Source organism: Erythranthe guttata, chromosome 2 (genome assembly GCF_056151865.1).
Source record: "Erythranthe guttata isolate IM_541 chromosome 2, IM_541, whole genome shotgun sequence".
NCBI classification, from domain to species: domain Eukaryota; kingdom Viridiplantae; phylum Streptophyta; class Magnoliopsida; order Lamiales; family Phrymaceae; genus Erythranthe; species Erythranthe guttata.
The window spans coordinates 16,744,627-16,764,953 of record NC_142534.1 but is presented as its reverse complement, the minus strand read 5'-3'; the positions used below and the strand labels follow the sequence as shown (position 1 = coordinate 16,764,953).

At 35.0% G+C, this 20,327-nt stretch overlaps 4 protein-coding genes across 5 annotated transcripts; 2 read left to right on the top strand and 2 right to left on the bottom strand.

Annotated features, from left to right (window-relative positions):
- Positions 1-363: 363 nt before the first annotated feature.
- On the top strand, positions 364-4,014 carry PBF1 (N-terminal nucleophile aminohydrolases (Ntn hydrolases) superfamily protein). Its single transcript, XM_012988153.2, has 7 exons — positions 364-555; positions 667-774; positions 1,524-1,605; positions 2,147-2,276; positions 2,369-2,511; positions 2,597-2,683; positions 3,668-4,014. The coding sequence occupies exons 1-7, from the start codon at positions 509-511 to the stop codon at positions 3,740-3,742; spliced, it is 672 nt and encodes a 223-aa protein (XP_012843607.1). The 5' UTR covers positions 364-508; the 3' UTR covers positions 3,743-4,014.
- Positions 4,015-5,915: 1,901 nt separating this feature from the next.
- On the top strand, positions 5,916-9,977 carry KU80 (Ku80 family protein). Its single transcript, XM_012988151.2, has 12 exons — positions 5,916-6,210; positions 6,374-6,466; positions 6,616-6,667; positions 6,908-7,039; positions 7,289-7,686; positions 7,817-8,103; positions 8,187-8,382; positions 8,468-8,674; positions 8,850-9,017; positions 9,120-9,437; positions 9,534-9,664; positions 9,770-9,977. The coding sequence occupies exons 1-12, from the start codon at positions 6,196-6,198 to the stop codon at positions 9,837-9,839; spliced, it is 2,067 nt and encodes a 688-aa protein (XP_012843605.1). The 5' UTR covers positions 5,916-6,195; the 3' UTR covers positions 9,840-9,977.
- A 413-nt stretch (positions 9,978-10,390) lies between these two features.
- On the bottom strand, positions 10,391-15,437 carry LOC105963713 (peptidyl-prolyl cis-trans isomerase FKBP43). 2 transcript variants are annotated; one of them, XM_088813773.1, is made up of 14 exons: positions 15,192-15,431; positions 14,870-14,943; positions 14,328-14,563; positions 13,975-14,102; positions 13,420-13,735; positions 13,122-13,325; positions 12,897-13,019; positions 12,423-12,806; positions 11,529-11,772; positions 11,355-11,442; positions 11,201-11,242; positions 11,037-11,085; positions 10,870-10,955; positions 10,741-10,829 (listed from the first exon to the last, which is right to left on the bottom strand). In XM_088813773.1, the coding sequence occupies exons 1-13, from the start codon at positions 15,202-15,204 to the stop codon at positions 10,871-10,873; spliced, it is 1,986 nt and encodes a 661-aa protein (XP_088669899.1). In that variant the 5' UTR covers positions 15,205-15,431; the 3' UTR covers positions 10,741-10,829; position 10,870. The 2 variants fall into 2 exon arrangements, with proteins under 2 accessions (XP_012843604.2, XP_088669899.1); XM_012988150.2 differs by having other exon boundaries at positions 10,391-10,955; positions 15,192-15,437.
- Positions 15,438-15,815: 378 nt separating this feature from the next.
- LOC105963712 (Transducin/WD40 repeat-like superfamily protein) lies at positions 15,816-20,151 on the bottom strand. Its single transcript, XM_012988149.2, has 10 exons — positions 19,803-20,151; positions 19,605-19,710; positions 18,733-18,793; positions 18,353-18,642; positions 17,858-17,997; positions 17,495-17,569; positions 17,093-17,183; positions 16,586-16,789; positions 16,436-16,480; positions 15,816-16,253 (listed from the first exon to the last, which is right to left on the bottom strand). Exons 1-10 carry the CDS (start codon positions 20,004-20,006, stop codon positions 16,174-16,176), a joined length of 1,296 nt encoding a protein of 431 aa, XP_012843603.2. The 5' UTR covers positions 20,007-20,151; the 3' UTR covers positions 15,816-16,173.
- Between the last annotated feature and the right edge of the window lie 176 nt (positions 20,152-20,327).

Below are 20,327 nucleotides of genomic sequence, written 5' to 3'. Positions count from 1 at the left end.
AAAAAAGATGAGAAGTTAGTTTTAAGTAACTCAGTTAATTTTTTTTCCGCTCGAAATTATATTAGAAGGTAGAAGAAAAAATAAAATTGCCATCATTAAGTTTTAAAAGTTCAATTCTAAATTCACTGTAAATGATTTATTGAGTTTCTGTAGTATTGAATTATAGGAGGGTGTTTTGTTAATAAAAATTACACAAGGGTCTTTTAACAATTCGAATAACTATGTGATGCTAAATGCAATAAACCAAATAAAACAGCGACGAATGGAACTGGAATCGCGTCTATAATTAAATTGGGGCTTCTTCCAGAAACCCGATTTACCAAAGTCGTGTTGAGACAAGGAAAAAAAAAAAGCAAATAGCGAATACTTGTGCAATTTCTTGATAGAAAAGACACACAATAGAGCTAAAAGGGGGAAAATTTCAAGTGAAATTCATTTAATCGCAGTTCCTGCAAATCTTCGCCCCCATCGAGCTCAGTGATTTTTCCTTCCTCCTCACAAGATCGCAATGACGAAACAGCAAGCCAATTGGTCTCCGTACGACAACAATGGAGGGTACGCAAAAACCCTAATTTTCGATCTATGTGAATGGAAAGTTAGAGAAACCCTACATACATTTCGATGCTGATTCTACTCTCTTGTGTGTTTTTTTTTTGCCTCGTGCAGGACTTGTGTTGCAATCGCTGGATCTGATTACTGTGTCATCGCTTCCGACACTCGAATGTCGACTGGCTACAGTATTCTTACCCGCGACTACTCCAAAATTATTCAGCTGTAAATATATTTTTTTTGTGTGTTATTATTAGTTTTACTGTTCAGTATTTTTTTTTCCTTTTTTTTTGGTGTGTCTTTAAATATTTGAATATTTGTTTCTCTGTGGGAATTTTAAGGAGAAAGGGTGTGTTACTTAAGCTGTTAATTTGAACTTGGTAGAATGAGAATGCAATTGGCGAAATAACCTTTTTATAACGATAAGAAACTAATTTTTGTTTTCTCCCTTTGGATTCTTATTTTACTGATTGTAAATGCTTGAAAAGCCATGAAAATGAGGTCGCCTTTCGACTCAGATTGTTCTTTTACTCTCACTTGATACTCAAACTAATGCGGCCATCAGTTAAGAAACAGTTGGGTTTTGGATTTAAGAGGTTTTGTATTTAAGAAGTTACTTTTGTGATAGTTAACATAATAGAGATGCTTTGTAGAGACTTGCTTGTCTGAGATATTATATGATCTTGATGTTATGGATAACATGGGCTTGGGATCAATTGGCAATTCCACCTGTTTGCGTGTTTTTCATAACAAGTTAAAGTTAAATCGGTATCAATTTTGGGTTTTCCGGAACTTCAACGGAAGATTTTTTGTACAATAGTTCCACGACCTTGGTTTACTTGTCGTATACATGGCTGTTTTACCTATTGACACCTTTTCATTAGTAAAATAATATTTCTTGTTTTCTTGAAAGTTCTCTAGTATGAATATCATTATTGCGTTCTAATATATGCTTTCTTTGTTTGACCATCTAGAGCGGACAAATCTGTGATGGCCTCCTCAGGTTTTCAGGCAGATGTGAGAGCTCTGCAGAAGGTCTTGTCAGCCAGGCACTTGGTGAGTTATCTATGCCTATTAAATTCGAGAATGCAGTTAACTTGTTCTTCTCTATATGCGTGCTGCTTTGTGACATGTGGCCAAGAGGAAGTACAATAATGGTAGTTGGAGCATGCTTTTACATTTGACACACTAGTCTTCTATTTCTTTTGATACCTCGACAGTGGAATGTAAATGATACCAAATCATATATTTTAAGAATAGAATATCACCTAAAATTTTTGAACATTTTTTCTTGTAACTCCAAAGTGACCTTTTAAAGTAATTTTGTGTATTTATATATTGTCTTACGTAAAAGGTAAAATAAAAAGCAGCGTTATCTTTGACTTTCAGCTAAATGGGGGTAAGGGTTGTATCTCAACTCGAAGGGGACATAGTGTGAAGTTACATGTAGTGTATCATATTTTTCTATGAACAAGAATTTGATATTGATAGAGCGTTTGACAGGATATATTTAAACTATAATCTTCTGATGCCTTATAACACGTTGGTTATTTGTTGGAATTGATGCCTAATATTTGTTGTTTATGTTTGACTTTAGCTCTATCAACACCAGCATAACAAGCAAATGAGCTGTCCTGCAATGGCACAGCTGCTCTCTAATACCTTGTACTACAAACGTTTCTTCCCTTACTATTCTTTCAACGTCTTGGGTGGCCTTGACCATGAAGGTAAAATATCAGATATTTTCATTAATTTGGGTTTAAGTCAAAATCTTTCTAATTATGACATTTTTGTTTCTTTGATTTTCTTTATTTTGAAGGAAAGGGCTGTGTTTACACTTATGATGCTGTCGGATCTTATGAGAGGGTGGGATACAGCTCTCAGGGTTCTGGTTCAACTCTTATTACACCCTTCTTGGACAACCAACTGAAGTCTCCAAGTCCTCTCTTATTACCTGCGAAGGTTTGATCTTGGCAACATTCTTTTAGGAAATAATTTTTAGCTTTTATTTTAAGTATCTCAGAGTGAAAAACATAAATTAATGCAGGATGCGGTTACGCCTCTTTCGGAGACGGAAGCCATTGACTTGGTGAGAACTTGTTTTGTATCAGCAACAGAAAGAGACATATACACGGTAGGTTTCTATTCTTTCCTCTATACTAACCCTACTTGGTGAGATTTGTGATTGAATATTAAGGTTTGAATGAAATATATATTTTCGTTTTAAAAATCTCTTGCTGTCTACTTTTGACCTATCAAATATAATCCTGTTAGGGCTTGCTACTTTCTGATGATGTTCCATCTCCATGTTGACACAAGGCCATATACTTTAATTAATTTCCCTGTGCTTCACTGAATAGTTAGTCTCATATTTGCCCATAGAATAGTTCCTTTACTGGGCAGGATACAGTCCCTAGTTAAAGCTAATATATTAAGCAAAATTTGATGAACTTATATGTTCGAACCACAAAAGCAAGAACACTGCCAACTTGACAGCTCCTGTGTATCAAATTTACTATTTGCTCTCTCTCTCTCTCTCTCTCTCTCTCTCTCTCTCTCTCTCTCTCTCTCTCTCTCTCTCTCTCTTTCTCTCTCTCTCTCACACACACACACACATTATTGATGAGTCACTTCTAGATTTTTTCTTTTCATCTCTTCTTAGGAGTAGTTAGATGCGTCCTCATAAGAACCTGATGATGCCTTTGTTGAACTGTTAACTTTGATTTTGGAGCAAATAACTCTTAGGTTAATAAATTCTTAATTCAGAAGTAGATGGACAATTGATAAGATAAACTAAGACCTATCAATTTTTGCGTGTTCCGTGCAGTTTAATGTTAACACCTTGAGAAGATATATACATATATATATTTTCCACATACATTTCCGATTGCTTGACTTGATATCGGTTACCATCTCGTGATTCTTCCATCATTTTAGCTGTTGTTTTTTTCGTTAATATATATGTGTCTGTATTTTAAGTTGACTGTTGTACGAGCATCATCAATGTGGATTAGTACGAACCCGGTTCATCCATCCAATACACGTATTTTAGATGTTCAAACAAAAATATTAAGCTGTTTCTCATCCGTATCAATCTGCTGTTTGTTTTGTTGTACAGGGAGACAAGCTGGAAATAGTCGTTCTTAATGCTAGTGGAATTCGTCGCGAGTACATGGAACTTAGGAAAGATTAAATCCAGTTTCCCGTTTCTTGTTCCCCTGCTTTTCGAACTGAGAGGGAGCGAACTAGATTAAAAGCAAGATGTTTCTCAAGTGTTTCCGAACACATTTCTTGCCTTTTTTTTAGCTGGACGAACGCTTTCTTTCACAGAACTTGGTTAAATTGTTTTATTACTGGAAAGTCTGTTTGTGTTTAAACCTTAATCTGGGATGTTATGTAGTGACTGCTGATGTGGCAACCAGATTCATTGGAATATGTATCTTAAGAAATTTCTATTGGTTCTTATTTTACTTATAGAAGCATGAAACTGATGTGAAGTAACCTTTCTATGCTAAGTTCGTTTGGTTGAATTAATTATAATTAATTAAATAATTGGACTTTATTGAAAATGCTTTATTAGTTTATCAAATCATTTCTTGCGTCGACGCACACTTGTGTAAAATATGTGACTAATCTTGGCTAATTATGAAATTATTTATTGAACTTCTCATGGTTCATTAATACATTTGATTTTTTTATGAAATTATTCATTTTATAGCTTAGCTAAAAAAATTTCTTAGAAACAAGATAGTGTTCATAATTGAATAATACAAAAATGGGGTAAATTACGGCCATCCTCTAAGAGCATCTCCAATGGAGAGGGGGGTTTTCCCCTCCCATCCCCTTCTCCTCCCCCCTCCCCCTCCCTCTCCCTCTACCTACATCGTTTCCAACCGTTCGGTCTTTTATTACTCTTTTTCCAATCCCCACTCTCACCACTATAATAATAATAAAATAATAATAACAACCACAATAACAAGAATAACAATAATAATAATTTTATTATTATTAATATTAATATTAATAACTAATAATTAATAATAATTAGTACTAATAATTAATAATAATAATAATAATAATAATAATAATAATAATAATAATAATAATAATAATAATAATAATAATAATAATAATAATAATAATAATAATAATAATAATAATAATAATAATAATAATAATAATAATAATTTAATTATAATAATGCAATATTCAAATAAAAGTAAAGAAATAATTTTCAACTAATTCAATAATTGAAAAAAAAAAGTGATTTAATAGCTCATGTGTGGGCAAGACACAATGGAAATATGTAATAATTTTACTTAAGTTTTTATTTACGAATTAAGTGTTTGGTTTTATTAAAATTATATTGTTATTTCAAATTTATAATACAAAGTAAATAATCGTTTTTTTGGGTTTTTTTCTAACTTTTACGATTATAAAAGAAATATATTAAAAAATAAAATAAAATAAAACTAAATAAAGAAACAAAATAAAATCAAATAAAGAAACATAAAATAATAATAAAATTACGAATAAAGATATAATTTAAAAAGAAATAAAAATTAAAAGAAAAGAAATAAAAAAATATTAAAAGTTTTTATTTACAAGTGTTGATTTTATTGAAATTATGTGATATTAAATTATGTAATTAAATAAATGAAATAAAATAAAATAATGATATAATATAATATAAAAAATAAATACAAAATACAAAGAAAATAAAAAATAAATAAATTTTACATGTAAAAGAGAGAAGAAAAAGGAAAGAAAAAAAAAAAAAAAAAAAGGAAAATGAAGAGAGTTAATTACACTCTCCCTTCCAGCAAGTGAGTTGGAAGGGGCAAGCTCAAGGCAAACTCTCCCCTCTCTTCTCCCCACCCATACCCAACCCACACCCATCCTCACATTACCCACCTTCATTGGAGGTGGTTTTGTTTCCCCACCCCTACCCACCCCCATCTCCATTGGAGATGGTCTAAGGTAATGTCAAATTATACAAACACTCCTTCTATTTAGGTAATTATGACTACCTCTCAACTATGAATCTTCTTACAGTCGAATTTAGTGGAATGTTCTAGAATACGTGGAATATTATTCAGTTTGTACCCGTTTAAAGAACATTCCAGGGAATTTAAAAGATTTTGTTCCATTTGACACCATAAGACGGTGTATCTTGGCTTGTAAAAACTAGACGGTGCATCAGAAACTATTTTCTTCCACAAAACGAGTACAAACCAGACAACATTCCATTGAATCTAAAAGATTCTGTTGAATTTAAAAAAAGATAATTGTCTTTATCCAAGCAAGAGTTATTTTATTTTTTTTTTTTTTTAATTTGACCTCTAATCGTAATTTACCATCCAAAAATAATAAAGTCGTATTGTCAAGAGAAGTAATCATAAAAATGCAGATTTCCTTGCAAGTTTCAGAAAAATAAAATAAAATAAAGCAAATTCTCCGGCAAGCTAAAAAACGCATAAATAAGGTTTGACTTCCGAGAAATATCACGTTGACCGAGGCGCGCGGGAATAACTAGAGAAGCACGAAGTACCACTCTACAGACGAGCCTTTCCACTGCCTATATACAAAAATTTCAAAACCCCTCTTTCCTTTTACCACCAAAATCTGCGATTTTCTTCTGCAAATATGGCACGGAATAAGGTAATCTTCGCTTAATTTCTATTTCCGCAGTTAGGTTTTTGATAGTGTTTACGTATGATGTATAATCGATTTTGTTTTTTTTTGTTGTGTGTCAAATGAGGAAGGAATTGCTCTGCGTCAATGGTTGATTTAGTGTACTAATTTGTGTTTTTTCTGTTAACAGGAGGGTTTGGTTTTGGTGCTTGATGTTGGCCTGTCGATGCACGCCGTGCTGCCGGAAGTAGAAAAAGTTTGTTCTATGCTGATACAGAAGAAGGTACATCAAAATTCCTTTAGTTCCGAACAGAACAGAATAATTATTTTAAAGAAAAATTAGGTTTTTTGTAGTAATGTAAATGTAATTCGGTGTTTGCATGGGCTAGAAATGTTCTAAAAATTACGATTTTCTTTGTTCGATTTATGCAGCTGGTTTACAACAAGTATGATGAAGTGGGGGTTGTTGTATTTGGTACTGCAGGTATTTGTTTGAATTTCTGCAGTGATACATGGAAACTTTTAATTTCTAGGTTATTTTTACTTGCGCTTGTGAAATAAATTGCATTTATTCTCAAGTTTTATATGTAAATGATGATATAGTTAATCATGCAAAGCGGGTAAAATGTAATGAAATTGCGATTGTTGATTACATTCGTGACAATGTATTTGTTATATTGTTCATTTAAGAGATGTAATGAATAAATTATTTTGAATATTTCAGAAACTAAAAATGACTTGACGGTGGAGGTGGGTGGATACGAAAATGTGATGGTTTTGCGAGGTATAAAGGTCGTAGATGGAGATCTCGTTGAAGCTTTACATCAACTTCCCCGAGGAACTGTACATGGAGACTGTATCCAATTCAGTGCATGTTTTTTCTCCTGACCTCTATTACTTGTTTTTTTCTTGGTTTGTGGATGCATGTTTTTCGTCAAGTATAATCGAGTTTTATATTTTATAGGGGGCTTTATTCGTTGTAAAGTAGACGATAGTGTTTGGTCACTACATATCATTGCTTGGAAAATGTTAGCATTGATGATTGGAATATTCTTTTTGTTTTTAGTTCATGTCATGAAAATATGTCGCCTTAACTTTGCTGAAGTTCTTGATGCGATTGTCGTGGGGATGGATATGATAATTAAGATGTATGGGACAACTAACAAGGGAAAGAAACGTATATGCCTCATAACTAATGCAGTTACCCCAACTAAAGATCCATACGAGGGAACAAAAGAGGACCAAGTGAAAACAGTTGCTGCGCAGATGATAACACATGGCATGAAGATGGACTCCATCATTATTAGAACAAAACAAGATCGGGAGTTGGATAAGGATGTTGTGGAAGAGAATGACTTCCTATTAAGTGTATTTCCTAATAATTCTTCTAAGGTGTATGTTGAGAGTGCAACTTCATTATTAGGTGCACTAAGAACTCGTAATATATCACCGGTGACTATATACAGGGGTGATCTTGAGTTGAACTCCGACATTAAGATCAAGGTGAGACTTCGTCATATGATGCTAATTCTTACATTTGTTTCGAATTCTAAGTTACTTTTTCATGGGACATGTCTTCACTTTGCATGGTGACATCTTTTATACAACCTTCGTGTTCTGATTTTGTTATTAGGTATGGGTCTACAAGAAAACATCAGAAGAGAAATTTCCCAGTTTGAAGAAGTATTCTGATAAAGCACCTCCAACAGATAAATTCGCCACACACGAAATTAAGGTTGATTACGAATACAAAAGTACGGGAGATTCTAGTAGAGTTGTACCACCTGAACAGAGGATCAAAGGCTACCGCTATGGTCCTCAAGTAATTCCAATATCATCTGCTGAGTGGGATGCCGTGAAATTCAAACCAGAAAAGGGTGTGAAACTTTTAGGTTTTACCGATGCTTCAAATATTATGAGGTAAAAAATCTTAGTGCGTCTTGCTAAAATCCATAAGATATTTGTTCTTTTAATTCTCACACAATTACTGAATGTCCTCGAAGACACTATTACATGAAAGATGTCAACATCTTCATTGCCGATCCTGGAAATACGAAGGCTATCCTCGCTGTTTCAGCATTAGCGAGAGCGATGAAAGAAATGAACAAGGTAGCTATTGTTCGCTGTGTTTGGAGACAAGGACAGGCAAATGTTGTTGTAGGGGTACTAACTCCTAATGTATCCGAGAAAGCTAGTACCGTAAGTAACTACAGGCAAATATGCAAACCAATTGTTTCGATTTGAATTTTTGCTACTTATTGTATCATTCTTCTTAATTTTGCAGCCCGATTCATTTTATTTCAACGTACTTCCTTTTGCGGAGGATGTGAGGGAGTTCCAGTTTCCATCTTTGAGCAAGCTCCCATCATCAATGCAGCCCAATGAAAAACAACAAGAGGCTGCGGATAAGTTTGTCGAAATGCTTGATCTTGCTCCGACTGGCAGAGAGGAAGTTCTGCAACCCAACCTCACACCCAATCCTGTTCTTGAGGTAATTAATTACCTGCGATAATTATTTGCACTGGAAGCCCATCAAAATAATTCTGGAAATTGATCGAAATAAATATCTGGCCTTGATCAATTCCTTATAAAAAAACCTTCATTGTTTCCGTTTCACCTATCAGTTTAAAACTGCTAAAGCCACAGTGTGTTTGGTGAAATTTCAGCGTTATTATCGCTCCCTTGAGTTGAAATCAAAGGACCCAAATGCTGCTGTTCCTCCACTAGACGAGACCCTAAGAAAGATAACAGAGCCTGATGCTGAACTTCTTTCTGAAAACAGAGCTGTGATTGAGGAATTCCGAAGGTTCTTCGAAGTCAAAGAGAACCCAAAGGTATTATAATATTCATCATTCATCACTCATCTCATTGCAAAAAAGAAGATTTTTTTTTTTATTACAATTGTGATATCGTTGTTTGGTCTATCCATCCTGCAGCTCAAAAAATCATCTCGAAGAAGAGAAAAGCCCTCTGGATCAAATGAGGAAAGAGAAGGTATTGGTGCAGTTGGCGAAGCCATGGATGCTATTGAATATACATCCAAAATCAAAGTCGAGGAAATAGGGGCTTCAAATCCGGTTCATGATTTTGAAGCAATGATATCTCGTAGAGATGGTCCACAATGGGTCAGTAAAGCTATTCAGAGTATGAAAGATAAAATATCCAATCTAGTCGAGAACTCTTCTCAAGGAGATACCTATCAGAAAGCACTCGACTGTTTAGTTGCTCTCCGTAAGGCTTGCATTTTAGAACAGGTATACTTCCTTTGCTCCCACCCCCCACCCCCATAACTCCCTCTATATATATAATAACCAATTGTGGAGTAATGCAACAAGATTTCGATTTGACAGGAGCCAAAACAGTTTAATGATTTTTTGCTTCATCTCCTCAAATTATGCCAAAAGAGAGAACTCAAAAGTTTTTCTGAATATTTGGCATCACATGAAATGACACTAATTAGCAAGAACGAAGCACCGGAGAGGTCTGATTTTTATTATTATCTTCCATTTGTTTATTCTTTTTGTCGATTCTAACATTTTTTTTTTCTTTTTTTCCGATACTTAATATTCTTCTTGTGTCCATGCAGTGACATCTTAGAGAATGAAGCCAGAACCTTAATAGTGAAAGATGAGCCAAAAGCTGAGCAAGGACCGTAGCAAATATGTTAAAGGTTTCGTTATCTTGGAATGACATTTTGATGCTTTAACCAATTACACATCTCCTTGGTAATCAGGAAAACGATGATGCTTTTGTGGCCAACTAATTATGTCAAATATATGCGTTGACTTTTCGTAGTTTTCGTGCCTCACCTCCTTTTTTTATGCTACATAGGTTCATATTTAAGCAAACTCGATCTTGCCTGGTACAGAATATGAATCTGCGTGAAAGAAAACTTCAACATTTGCAGACGGATGAAAAGTCCGAAGTCTATGAATGATCTATAGCTAATTAGCTAATTTTTCACTACTAGTGAGTAACAATTAATTCTAACGTCATCCCAAAAAAACTGAACGAAATTTTCCAAAATTAGAAACTCAGACTGGAAATTAGTTGAAATTAAAAATTCAATTTCTGATTCATATATAATATTGATATTATAAGCTTAATTTTCATAATAAATTTGAATTTTTTAAATTGTATTCAAAAATTAAAATTTTATTGGCAAATTGGAACCCATCATATAAATTCCATATTTGATGATCTGAGATTTAATGATGATGCAAAGCCATGAATATATTCAGATAAAAGTTGCTTCAACATATTCAACATTTGTCAAAACGGCCAACAGATATACTTTCAAGTCCAGTGATTTTGCTGCCTAATGGAGATTTTTGCCACATCAGCAGGCCAACAGAAATGCACCGTGTCAATCCATTGGATTCGCACGAACCTTTTTACAGAGACATCGATAGCATTTTACCAATATCCAAGTGCCATATATACTTGCACCATTGAAATCTTTAAACGAAAGCCCCCCGCCGCACCCCCGCGCCCCCCCCCCCCCCCCCCCCCCCCCCCCCCCCCCCACAAAAAAAAACAAAAAAATCTGCCTCTATATTTTCAGCTGGACCATAAAGCTTCAGACCCCATTTCACGAATATTCTTCGGTTCAACCCTCGTTTCTTCCAGGACAAGCAAAAGTTGGAAGAAAAGAGGAAAAAACAAAGTCAGACAAAACTGGAAGCAGTTATTTTCGGACACTAACCAACTCAACATCGTACACAAGCCACGAGTTAGGCGGAATATTTTCTCCAATTGCATGATCCCCAAAACTGCACCACAAAAAAACGAGCATCTTAAAAACTGCTTTTGGACAAATGAGCATATTTTTTATTGGAAGATTCAAAACATACCCCATAGAAGGTGGGATTATCAGCCTCCTCTTGTCACCGACACGCATACCTGAGCATTTCATTTTTTATTAAATGAAAAAGTTATGTAGGTAAGGAAAGGCATTGGTTTGCAAAGAAAATAAAACGGTTAAAACTAGTAAGGATCGGTTTCAAAAAGTAGCTACCTTCGATGCCAACATTCCATCCATCAATAAATTCTTCATCGCCTGGGTGTTTAGATGCAATGACGATGATAAGTAAATAAATCTCTAAAAATCATTTTGAATTTTTTACTTATCTTTTCAAATGAACATTGGTAAAAGATACTAGAATTGGTACCTAATCGAAACTTGAAGCCCGTTTTACCAACATTTGAGTCAAAAACAAGCCCACTCTCCTTCAGCATGCCAGTGTAATGAAATTTAACCTGAGTTCGAGGTTCATTTACTCAGTATTAATTACGCCAAATTATTATAATAAATACATTGATATATGTTTGACAAAGTTATATACCTTTTTACCAGGTGCAGCTACTTTCCCATTAGGCGGTCCGCTTGCCAACTCTTCAATAATCAACCCATTTGATAAGGTCCTCTTTTGAATTGACGCTGCATTTGATGTCTGTTCATCGTTTTTCACGTATGTTGTCTCTTCATTATCTGCCATATCAGTTACGTTTGTGTTCGAGTCCTTCTGGCTATGAGCTTTCTTCCTCTTTTTCTTAGCCTTCTTCTCAGATTTATTTGTGGCGGCATTGCTGCATGTAGAAATTCCGGTTATAGAGTTACAACATTAGAAATTGAAATCTGAAAGGCAGAGGTAACTATTGATGCTGCTTGGCAAGAAACCAAAATAAATCATTTTCTATTGTGCAAAAGAGTTGTGCTAAGTTTAGGTTACAAACGAGTTTTGTCAAAAAAATAAAAAATTCAAGAGTTCTAGGAAAAATGCATGTCATGGCCTGAATTATTTTGTTAAGTCTAAAATAATTTGGTAATTTGTGGTTGTAATCGTACATCCTTCCTTAAAAGAGTCTCTTAAGCAAGTTTGATATTTTAATCTTTACCTGACAATTCAGGTTTGAGAGTTCTTAAAGGGGAATTCTTTATGGTACCTAAACCAAAGAGGAAAGCAACTGAATCTGGGAACCCAAAACTACTCTCTCTGGTAACATTTCCCGACCATGAAGATCTTTATTGAATTTCAAAATTCTCAAGGCAATTTAATTTTTATTTAGAATAACAATCTGAAACATAATCTACAGTTCACTACTTCACTACTCGTCTTCATTTTCAATTTTTTTTAAACTTAAGAAATAAAAAGAATAACTAGCACTCTAATTCTTAGCACAAGGAATGAATATTGGGAAGAGGAAAACTTAAAAGAAAGAGAAGGCAAAATACTAACTTATCAATCAGTTGTTCCTGGTATTCTCCATTTGCTACCGTCTGATCCTTCATAACGTTGTCAGCATGTAGAACATCTTGGTCAAGTTTATCCTCTTTAGTAATATCAGGACTTTTTCCACCAATCCCTTCTGCAGAGGTTTCTTCTAACCTCTGCTGTTCCTCATATTCACCATTTGCTACTGGAACATCTTTTACCACACTGTCACCATTTTGCACCAATCCCTGGTCGTCTTTATCCTCTTCAGTAATATCGTGAAATTTCCCGTCAAGACCTTCTGTATGTGTTCCTTCCGATCGGAGTACATTCCTTTTCTTCCTCGATTTTTTACCATCCACAGAGTCCAATTCTGGAGGAGTCGCAAAAGAATTTGCACCAATTTCCCTGATTGAGACAAGATGAAAACTCATGAAGGTTACATAAAATAGTAGCTAATGAAGCAAACACTTATGCATATTAATATAACATTCTTACACATCTGTGGAGGCCTCGACTTCATGCTCTTTATCCTCGTTACCTGTCTGAACTTCACAGGTCTTGTCCTGCCTCGCTGATGGTCGTTTTCTTTTCTTTTTTGGTTTTGCACAGATCCCACACCTAAGTGAGACAGCAAACGAATAGATAGGGCAATTTAGATCATGTAAAACATTCTTGAGAAAATACAGGTATTATATAACACATTTTTTACATGATACTCACAGATCAGGGGGTTGCATCTGATTTTCCCCATTGCTCGTAAGCGGATTCTGGTTTATGATGGGGTCCGTTACCTTGTCTTCAATAGTCACGTCGCCAGTTAAAACCTTTTCATTAGAAACAATATTTTCCTCAAGAGTCTCCACTTCCTTGGGAATATCATTCTTGGTCTCAACCCCTTCTTCATCCAATGGTAGATTTGTCTCTCTATATAAATATATAAAATCAAGAAAATAAAACCATAGTAAAATTACACCCTGTAAAACGAATGCAAAGACTCAAATAGTATATCGATTGTTACCTTTCTAGATTGTCGTTGATATCTAAAGGATCAACCTTCTGCTTTGATTCAGTACCACATACACCATTATCTTTCGCCTCATCCCCCATTTCTACAATTATCTCAGCAATTTTTTCTTTAGCATCAGATATGGTTGTCCTAGCAGCTCCTTTACTCTTCAACGAAGATAAAGTGTTGGCAGCTTCATCTTCATCTTGACTTTCATGTGATTTAGCATCCTTATTTGACTCAATAACTGGGGATTTCTTCTTAAGTTGTTTACCACGACCCTTTCTACCCTTCGGCTTATCAATTTCCACTGTATGCTCATCTAATCCTTTAATAACAGAAAGTCCAAAACATAAAACCAAATGTCATGTTGATACTCTCATTCTAAATGATAAACATTAAGTTAACCATTTAACACCGATTATTAAGATCTTTGGGTTCCTGTATTATGATGAGGAAGCACTCAGATAAGAATTTAATGGCTCAAAAAATTATATTTAAAATATCGAACGAGTATCCAGTTGTAAGAACAGATAAGAGAAATGACCGGATGCATCTAAAAAATACCTTTGCCAGGAGAACTTGGAGAAACTTTAACCCCATCGTTATCAATAAAACTGTCCTCATGTTTATCATCACTATTGTAAGTAGATGCCTCTGCATGAGAGTTTTCAATATCCACACCAAACGATTCTCTATTGGTTCAGAGTGAAGGAAGCCGATAATTCCCAACATATAAACCAAATAAAATTTCGACAAGAACAAAGTGAAATTTTACCATAGAAGTCAAATCTACAAGTTATTGAGTAGACTGTTATTTACATTTTCAGCTAAAAATTGTGAAGTGTGTCACAAAATTACAAAATTCACACTAAATGTGATTGTTAGAATCGAAGCGGAAGAACATGAAAAAAGGATACTTGGCATCACTCTGCACATTTGACTGTTGACTCTGAAGGACATAATAACCACTGAGGAAGACACTTCGGGGGCCAATAACAGAGAAAACCACAACATCTGACTCCTCAAACTCCAAACCTACATGGAGTGTCTCTATTTTGTTGGGCAGCAATGAACAAAGTAAGATCGGACTTCCGTTTCCCACATTACACTGGACAGTAGTTTTCTTTGCAGCTCCACTAATTCCAAGAGTTGCCTAAAATTTCGAAAAGAAAAAAAAAACAACGAAATTTAGGGAAAGCTCACGTGGCAGTATCAGATTTATGGCCAGATAAGCAGTACAGTGAGTGATTTCTTTTGTATCACTAACTTCCCCAAACACAACCTCCAGAAAGATTTTCCGAACAAAACCATTAAAGTATTCAAGCTTTTTCTCGAACAAATAAAAATATTCACCAAATCCAATGCGAATTACATCTAGAACTCGATAATAACAGAATACGAAAGCATGATCTAAGGAAGGGTTTAAAATTGATACGCTATTCCAAAATTAAATTAATACCAGTTGAATTCGAAGCCTTCCCCTAGCTTTTTCACAGAAATGAGTGATTGGCTCTCCGGGTTTTACCTCTATACCTGAAACACAAAACAAAATGAAAATGGAAAAACACATTCACACACTAAAACTCTATTCATCCGTTCTGTACATGGAAAACATCTGCTGAAAACAAATCATTGAGTTTTCAGAAACAGTTTCACAGACAACAACACAATCGATCATTTTGAAACTATACCGCATACAGTCTCACACACACACACACACACACACACACACACACACGCGCGCGTGATCAAAGAGAGGCGGGCGGGAGAAGAATGCTAACCCCAAAAAGCCATTATCGCAGGTAGAGAATGCCGGAACTGCAATACTCGACTACTACATACATCTACTTCGATTGTATCACCGATCCTTCTCTCTCATTAAAACCCTAGTGTGTGCATATCTGTGTGTGAGAGAGAGAGAGAGTTTGATTCGTGGTTCGATATTTCTTAAACCCTCGATGCTTTTATACATTGGGTTACGGCGGGGGTTCAATTTCTAATTTTCTTTCTTCCTTCTTTACGCACATTCCCACTTTTCACATTTGCAATATGAAAAGATTCTATCAATTATTAATTACAATTTGGCCTCTATTTCCTTTTAAATTCACTTTGGCCTCTATTTTATGTTATTATAATTTTATATTATTTTATTGTAGGGTATTTTTGTCATTTTACTTTCGGTTAATGACTAGGTTCACAGTGGGTCGAGTGTGTTATTTAAAAAATTTTACAAGAGTATTTTTTGCTAGTTTATTCATCACACAGGGTTTTCTACTATTTCGAGATTATACAGGGGTTTTTGCAATTTACGACACAAAATAACAGAACATACAATAGTGCCACATTCCTATGAAACCAAAAAGCAACTCAATTAAACTTATGATAACAGTCCAAAAACCAGTCCATGCATCAAATCCAATCTTATATTCAGCAGATTCCAATTTGTATATTTAATTTTAAAAAAAAAAAAAAAAAAGGGTATCCTCATTTCAGTGTAAAACATTAGATGGTGTGACTAGTAACCAAAATTTCGTCAAAAGTAACCGAATAACTACCTCTGCCTTCTGTGTGGGCAGAATACGAAAAAAAGAAAAACCTCAACCGAAGCAAACCACCTCATCATCATCTTTCGAACTTTTCAACTGAACCAGTATTCCAGAAGCACATCATTGCCTAATTAATTCTAGTGAAGACAAAGACGAACGAGGTTTAATTAAGCCTGTGAAGTTCCAGCTTCTTTTCCATCCAGAAAACTATCGACTTTTAAGCCTTATCTGGGGCTGCCCACATTTTCACTTTCTTGTCGGTGCTCGACGTGGCTAAAACAACTACCCGCTTGTTTTCTGCAGAAATAACACAAATTGACACCGAAATTATAATCGAATAATTGTTTACAAAAAGGACTGCTAATCCCCATAAATAAAGGGAAATAACAAATAAACGAAATAAATCATTCGTTTTTTTTTTTTGTCCTAAAAAAGGTTCATTAAGTGACAAGAAGATAATGCAGTATGAAAGAATTTACCCATCGGAATGGTTGTAGGTGCCCATTTCATGTCCGTGATTTCACCTGCATCGTAATTTGCTTAAGTCAAATAATTTAAGGCATTTTGCATTATGCATGTGTCTGGAGTTCATTACTGCATGAGGTATATATGTATTGATATGTATTTACCGTCATGCGCTTTTTCAGCGGTGTCCAAAACCTGCCCTGTCTCAGCACAGAGCCATTGCAATGTTGTACCGTGAGTTGCTGCCAGTATCTTTCCATCGGGAGATAAACTGAGACGGTCATAATGTAAAGAAGTGCCTTTTGCGTCTTTTAGTGGTATTGGGAACACTTTCAAAGTCTTGGGATCTTCGTCTAGGTGATATCGAACTTCATGAAAAAGCAAAAGATCGGGTTATTATATGATAGTATTTAAAATAAATAAAAAATAGCATCTACACTTAATGAACAACTAATGCCCAGCGAAACACGATCACCCTTTGTAAGATATGGGAAGTTGATGTGGTTACTCTTTCCTTTCTAGCTTTTATAGTTTACGTTTTTTAAATAGTCAATCTCGAGAATTTAAAGACATTATTAAATAGATTTCTGTCATAAACTTCAAGATTCTACATGTCATCGAATTCATAAATGCAGAAGAGTGCAACTAAAGAAGCTATCAGCTATTCGTACCATTGATATTCCATATTCTTATTGAACCATCCTTTGAGGCTGTGATAATCTGCTCCGAATTTGGAGTAAAGCATAGCCATGTTACAGCACTCTGAACATCAACGATACACAAAATTAAAATTATAAAACAAAAGGATGGTGAAGGGCGAAGAAGCAACAAGCATATACTCGAGAATGTAAAAGTCACTTGTTTAAATTTGAAAAACAATTGCTAATGAATGTAATCCATTGCAGACAGAGTCCATAAAGAAATAGTTATTCACCATTTCAATGAATACTATGTCAATGTAATGAATTAAGGTTTTGATGATAACTTATACGAAAGTTGGGATTTTATATCATATGCAATGATAGAAGACTAATAATCACATAAAGAATTGCAAAGCATGTATGTAACGGAACCTTGTGACCCTTGAGTTGCATAGCTTTCACAATCTCCTTCACTGAGCCATCTTTTGAGTACACAATTTCCCAGACCTGTATAGTAAAACTAAATTAGGTAAATGTGATGTTGGTTGACACAGTGAAAGATCAGGTGAACTTGCCAGCAGAGCATGAATATAATCAGAATATAACGAGAAACAACCGAGCATGATTAATTTGGAAGTTAGGCGTTCATCTTTCGACGGTTTTCAATTGCCAAACAAATAACAGAAAGATGGAAAGACACCCCATTCACAAAATAAATCATAGATGGACATAGATATCACTTAAGAGTCCTCACACTCAGACGTAGTAAACTCAATAATTGAAAAGAATTATCACCTTCACATCAGCAGTAAAAGCAGCTGCTGCAATGAAACGACCATTTGGAGATACGCTGGCCATTGTATTTTTCAGTTGATTCGTGTCAACATTACCCAACATCTTCCCAGATTTTCCATGCCAGAGGATAATATCAGTGCCTGAAAAGAAACATGAAAATCAAATGGAGAGAAATTACTTATATATAAGCCATACTCATGAGCGCTAAACACCAAAGGGTTTACAAGTCATATGTACTCTACCAAGTCGATAACACCAAAGGGTTTACACGCATGTATAAATATCAACCCTTTTTAAATTCAAATCTTTTTACAAAAGGGAAAATAGGGGAGGGGCAGGATATGAACCCTATACCTCGGCCTTAGTAATCAAGACTAACAATGAGAATTGGTCGAAAAAGTAATATATATCGTAGGAGAAATATCACGAAATTAGAAGTTTCTTTGTGTAAGCTCAAAATCCATACAACTGATGGTATCATAAAACAGAAAGTACCTTCAGAGCACGACAAAATAATTGTACTGCCATCAGCACTGCCGTAAGTTGCCTTGGTTCCGACAAGAGTTATGATTTCCTTCTTATCATGAACTTTATGATGTTCCCATTTGATTTCAGGGAGAGGGAGTTTGCTCTTCTGATCGGCATCTGCTTTAGGTTTTTCTTCTCCATACATGTATAGAGATGAACCTGAGAGTGTTTGGGAAGCCACTACAACAGATGACGCATCATCGGCAATAGCAAGTGCCGTGGGATGACCTCCAGCAGGTAAATTAATTCTCAGAAACCTAAACAGATATAATTACTGTAATTAGAATTAGCAAAAATAAAACACTTTCACCAAATTCGTATGGATAATAGATATTATAGATTAGTACTTGAAACTCTTGCTTGATGCGTCATCCAACTTGAAAACCCTGATAATACCATCTCCACAAGCTGTACAAACAAAGAGTGTGTAAAGAACTTCAAAGTTAAATAATAACCTGAGACTTGAAAACCGAGATGCTAAGTTAACATGACTAGGCCATTAACAAGTTTAAATGTATATTATGTAGCCCACAATTCACATAAAAAAGAAAAATAGAATTACAACTTTCCCATATGAACCGTATTTACTACAATAATCATTAAAGGAAAAATAAATCAGGAACTAGATATATTAAATAATGGATGAATGACCCTAAGAAAGGCTCTGAAACAAGCAGAAACATCAAATTTGCCTTTCGATAGAAAGACAATCCTGCAATAAATAGCCAAAAACAAAACCGCCGTACGCTTCTTCCTTCTATGATACTAATCATCCTTCAATGTGTTCTTTTCAAACTCGAAAGAAACATAGGAAAACCAACTATCATCTGAGCTATAATTGCAGGGCAGAACTTAATGATATCTCCACTTTACATGCCGAAGCAGCCAACAGATTAGACCTACTAAGGAAAAAAATTCCAAGCTACGAAGTCACTTGATCAATTATCAATTACAATAACTCTTGATTCCAAGGTAACTTTACCGAATTCTCCGACTAATCCTACACCTTATGAACAAGTATTCATATAATGAACCTAACAAATTATTGCATACATTTTACTGTCGAACATTTCGGAAGTTACAGATTTCCACAGCGTAAATACTTTCATTCGATCCAACTTTGCACACATTATATTCTCAATTTTACAGGATTACGTAGTAACAAAAAGCCAACAAGAAAAATTTTACATAATAAAAAACTAAAAGCGACACAAATTACCAGTTGCTAAGCTGCGTGCATCGCTCGAAAAACAAAGACCGGTGACAGCATCGCCGTGCCCTTTCAATGTATTCAAATCCAAATGATGGTGCTTCTTGTTAGCATCCTACAATTTCACAAATACAATGCGAGATCAAATTAATCTCAAAATCCCCAAACCAAAACAGCACAATTAACCCAGAAATGTAACATTCTTACTTTATCAGCTGCATGAGATTTGTGATGGGGCTTCTTTGCAGCCGATGGCTTCGAAGCGGGCTTCGGGTTCGGGTTAAGAGTTTCGGGTCGGGTGATGGATTGGATTTCTGATTTCCTCTTCCCGAAGTAGGCACCGAATGCAAGGAATGCGATCAGAGCACCGACGATCACCGAGAAAACGATGATTGGGAGAATTGCATCCATTTTCGACAAATTTTCAGTTTCAATTACGGAATTCACAGTGAAATCTAGAAGATTTGTTGTACATTCGGGAAATCGTGCTTGATGAAGCTGCAAGAAATACACAGATATTATTTGGGCTGCGCCATGGATTCATAGATTTGGGGTTACAAAATAAGCCCAACTCCAAAAATAAAAGGGATAAATTACAAACACCTCCCTGAGGTTAAGTTTATTTACTAATAAACCCCTAGTGTTTGATAAATTACATCCACCCCCCTGTAGCTTGTGAATTTCTTACATTTACCTTCCTACAAAAGGGTGTTAATGTAATATATCTACAAA

What these genes read in the sequence shown, in the direction of transcription:
- PBF1 (XM_012988153.2), top strand. Translation starts at nt 509, where the DNA reads ATGACGAAACAGCAAGCCAATTGGTCTCCGTACGACAACAATGGAGG. An exon ending in CCGTACGACAACAATGGAGG is followed by an intron (nt 556 to 666) that starts GTACGCAAAAAC and finishes TGCCTCGTGCAG; the next exon opens with GACTTGTGTTGCAATCGCTG. An exon ending in CTCTCTTATTACCTGCGAAG is followed by an intron (nt 2,512 to 2,596) that starts GTTTGATCTTGG and finishes AAATTAATGCAG; the next exon opens with GATGCGGTTACGCCTCTTTC.
- KU80 (XM_012988151.2), top strand. An exon ending in ACTCCGACATTAAGATCAAG is followed by an intron (nt 7,687 to 7,816) that starts GTGAGACTTCGT and finishes TTTTGTTATTAG; the next exon opens with GTATGGGTCTACAAGAAAAC. An exon ending in CACCCAATCCTGTTCTTGAG is followed by an intron (nt 8,675 to 8,849) that starts GTAATTAATTAC and finishes GTGAAATTTCAG; the next exon opens with CGTTATTATCGCTCCCTTGA.
- LOC105963713 (XM_012988150.2), bottom strand. An exon ending in GAAGGCTTCGAATTCAACTG is followed by an intron (nt 14,564 to 14,869) that starts GTATTAATTTAA and finishes TCGAAATTTTAG; the next exon opens with GCAACTCTTGGAATTAGTGG. An exon ending in ATCAACGACAATCTAGAAAG is followed by an intron (nt 13,326 to 13,419) that starts GTAACAATCGAT and finishes ATATTTATATAG; the next exon opens with AGAGACAAATCTACCATTGG.
- LOC105963712 (XM_012988149.2), bottom strand. Translation starts at nt 20,006, where the DNA reads ATGGATGCAATTCTCCCAATCATCGTTTTCTCGGTGATCGTCGGTGCT. An exon ending in TGCAACTCAAGGGTCACAAG is followed by an intron (nt 17,184 to 17,494) that starts GTTCCGTTACAT and finishes GTTGATGTTCAG; the next exon opens with AGTGCTGTAACATGGCTATG. An exon ending in CGCTGAAAAAGCGCATGACG is followed by an intron (nt 16,481 to 16,585) that starts GTAAATACATAT and finishes ATTACGATGCAG; the next exon opens with GTGAAATCACGGACATGAAA.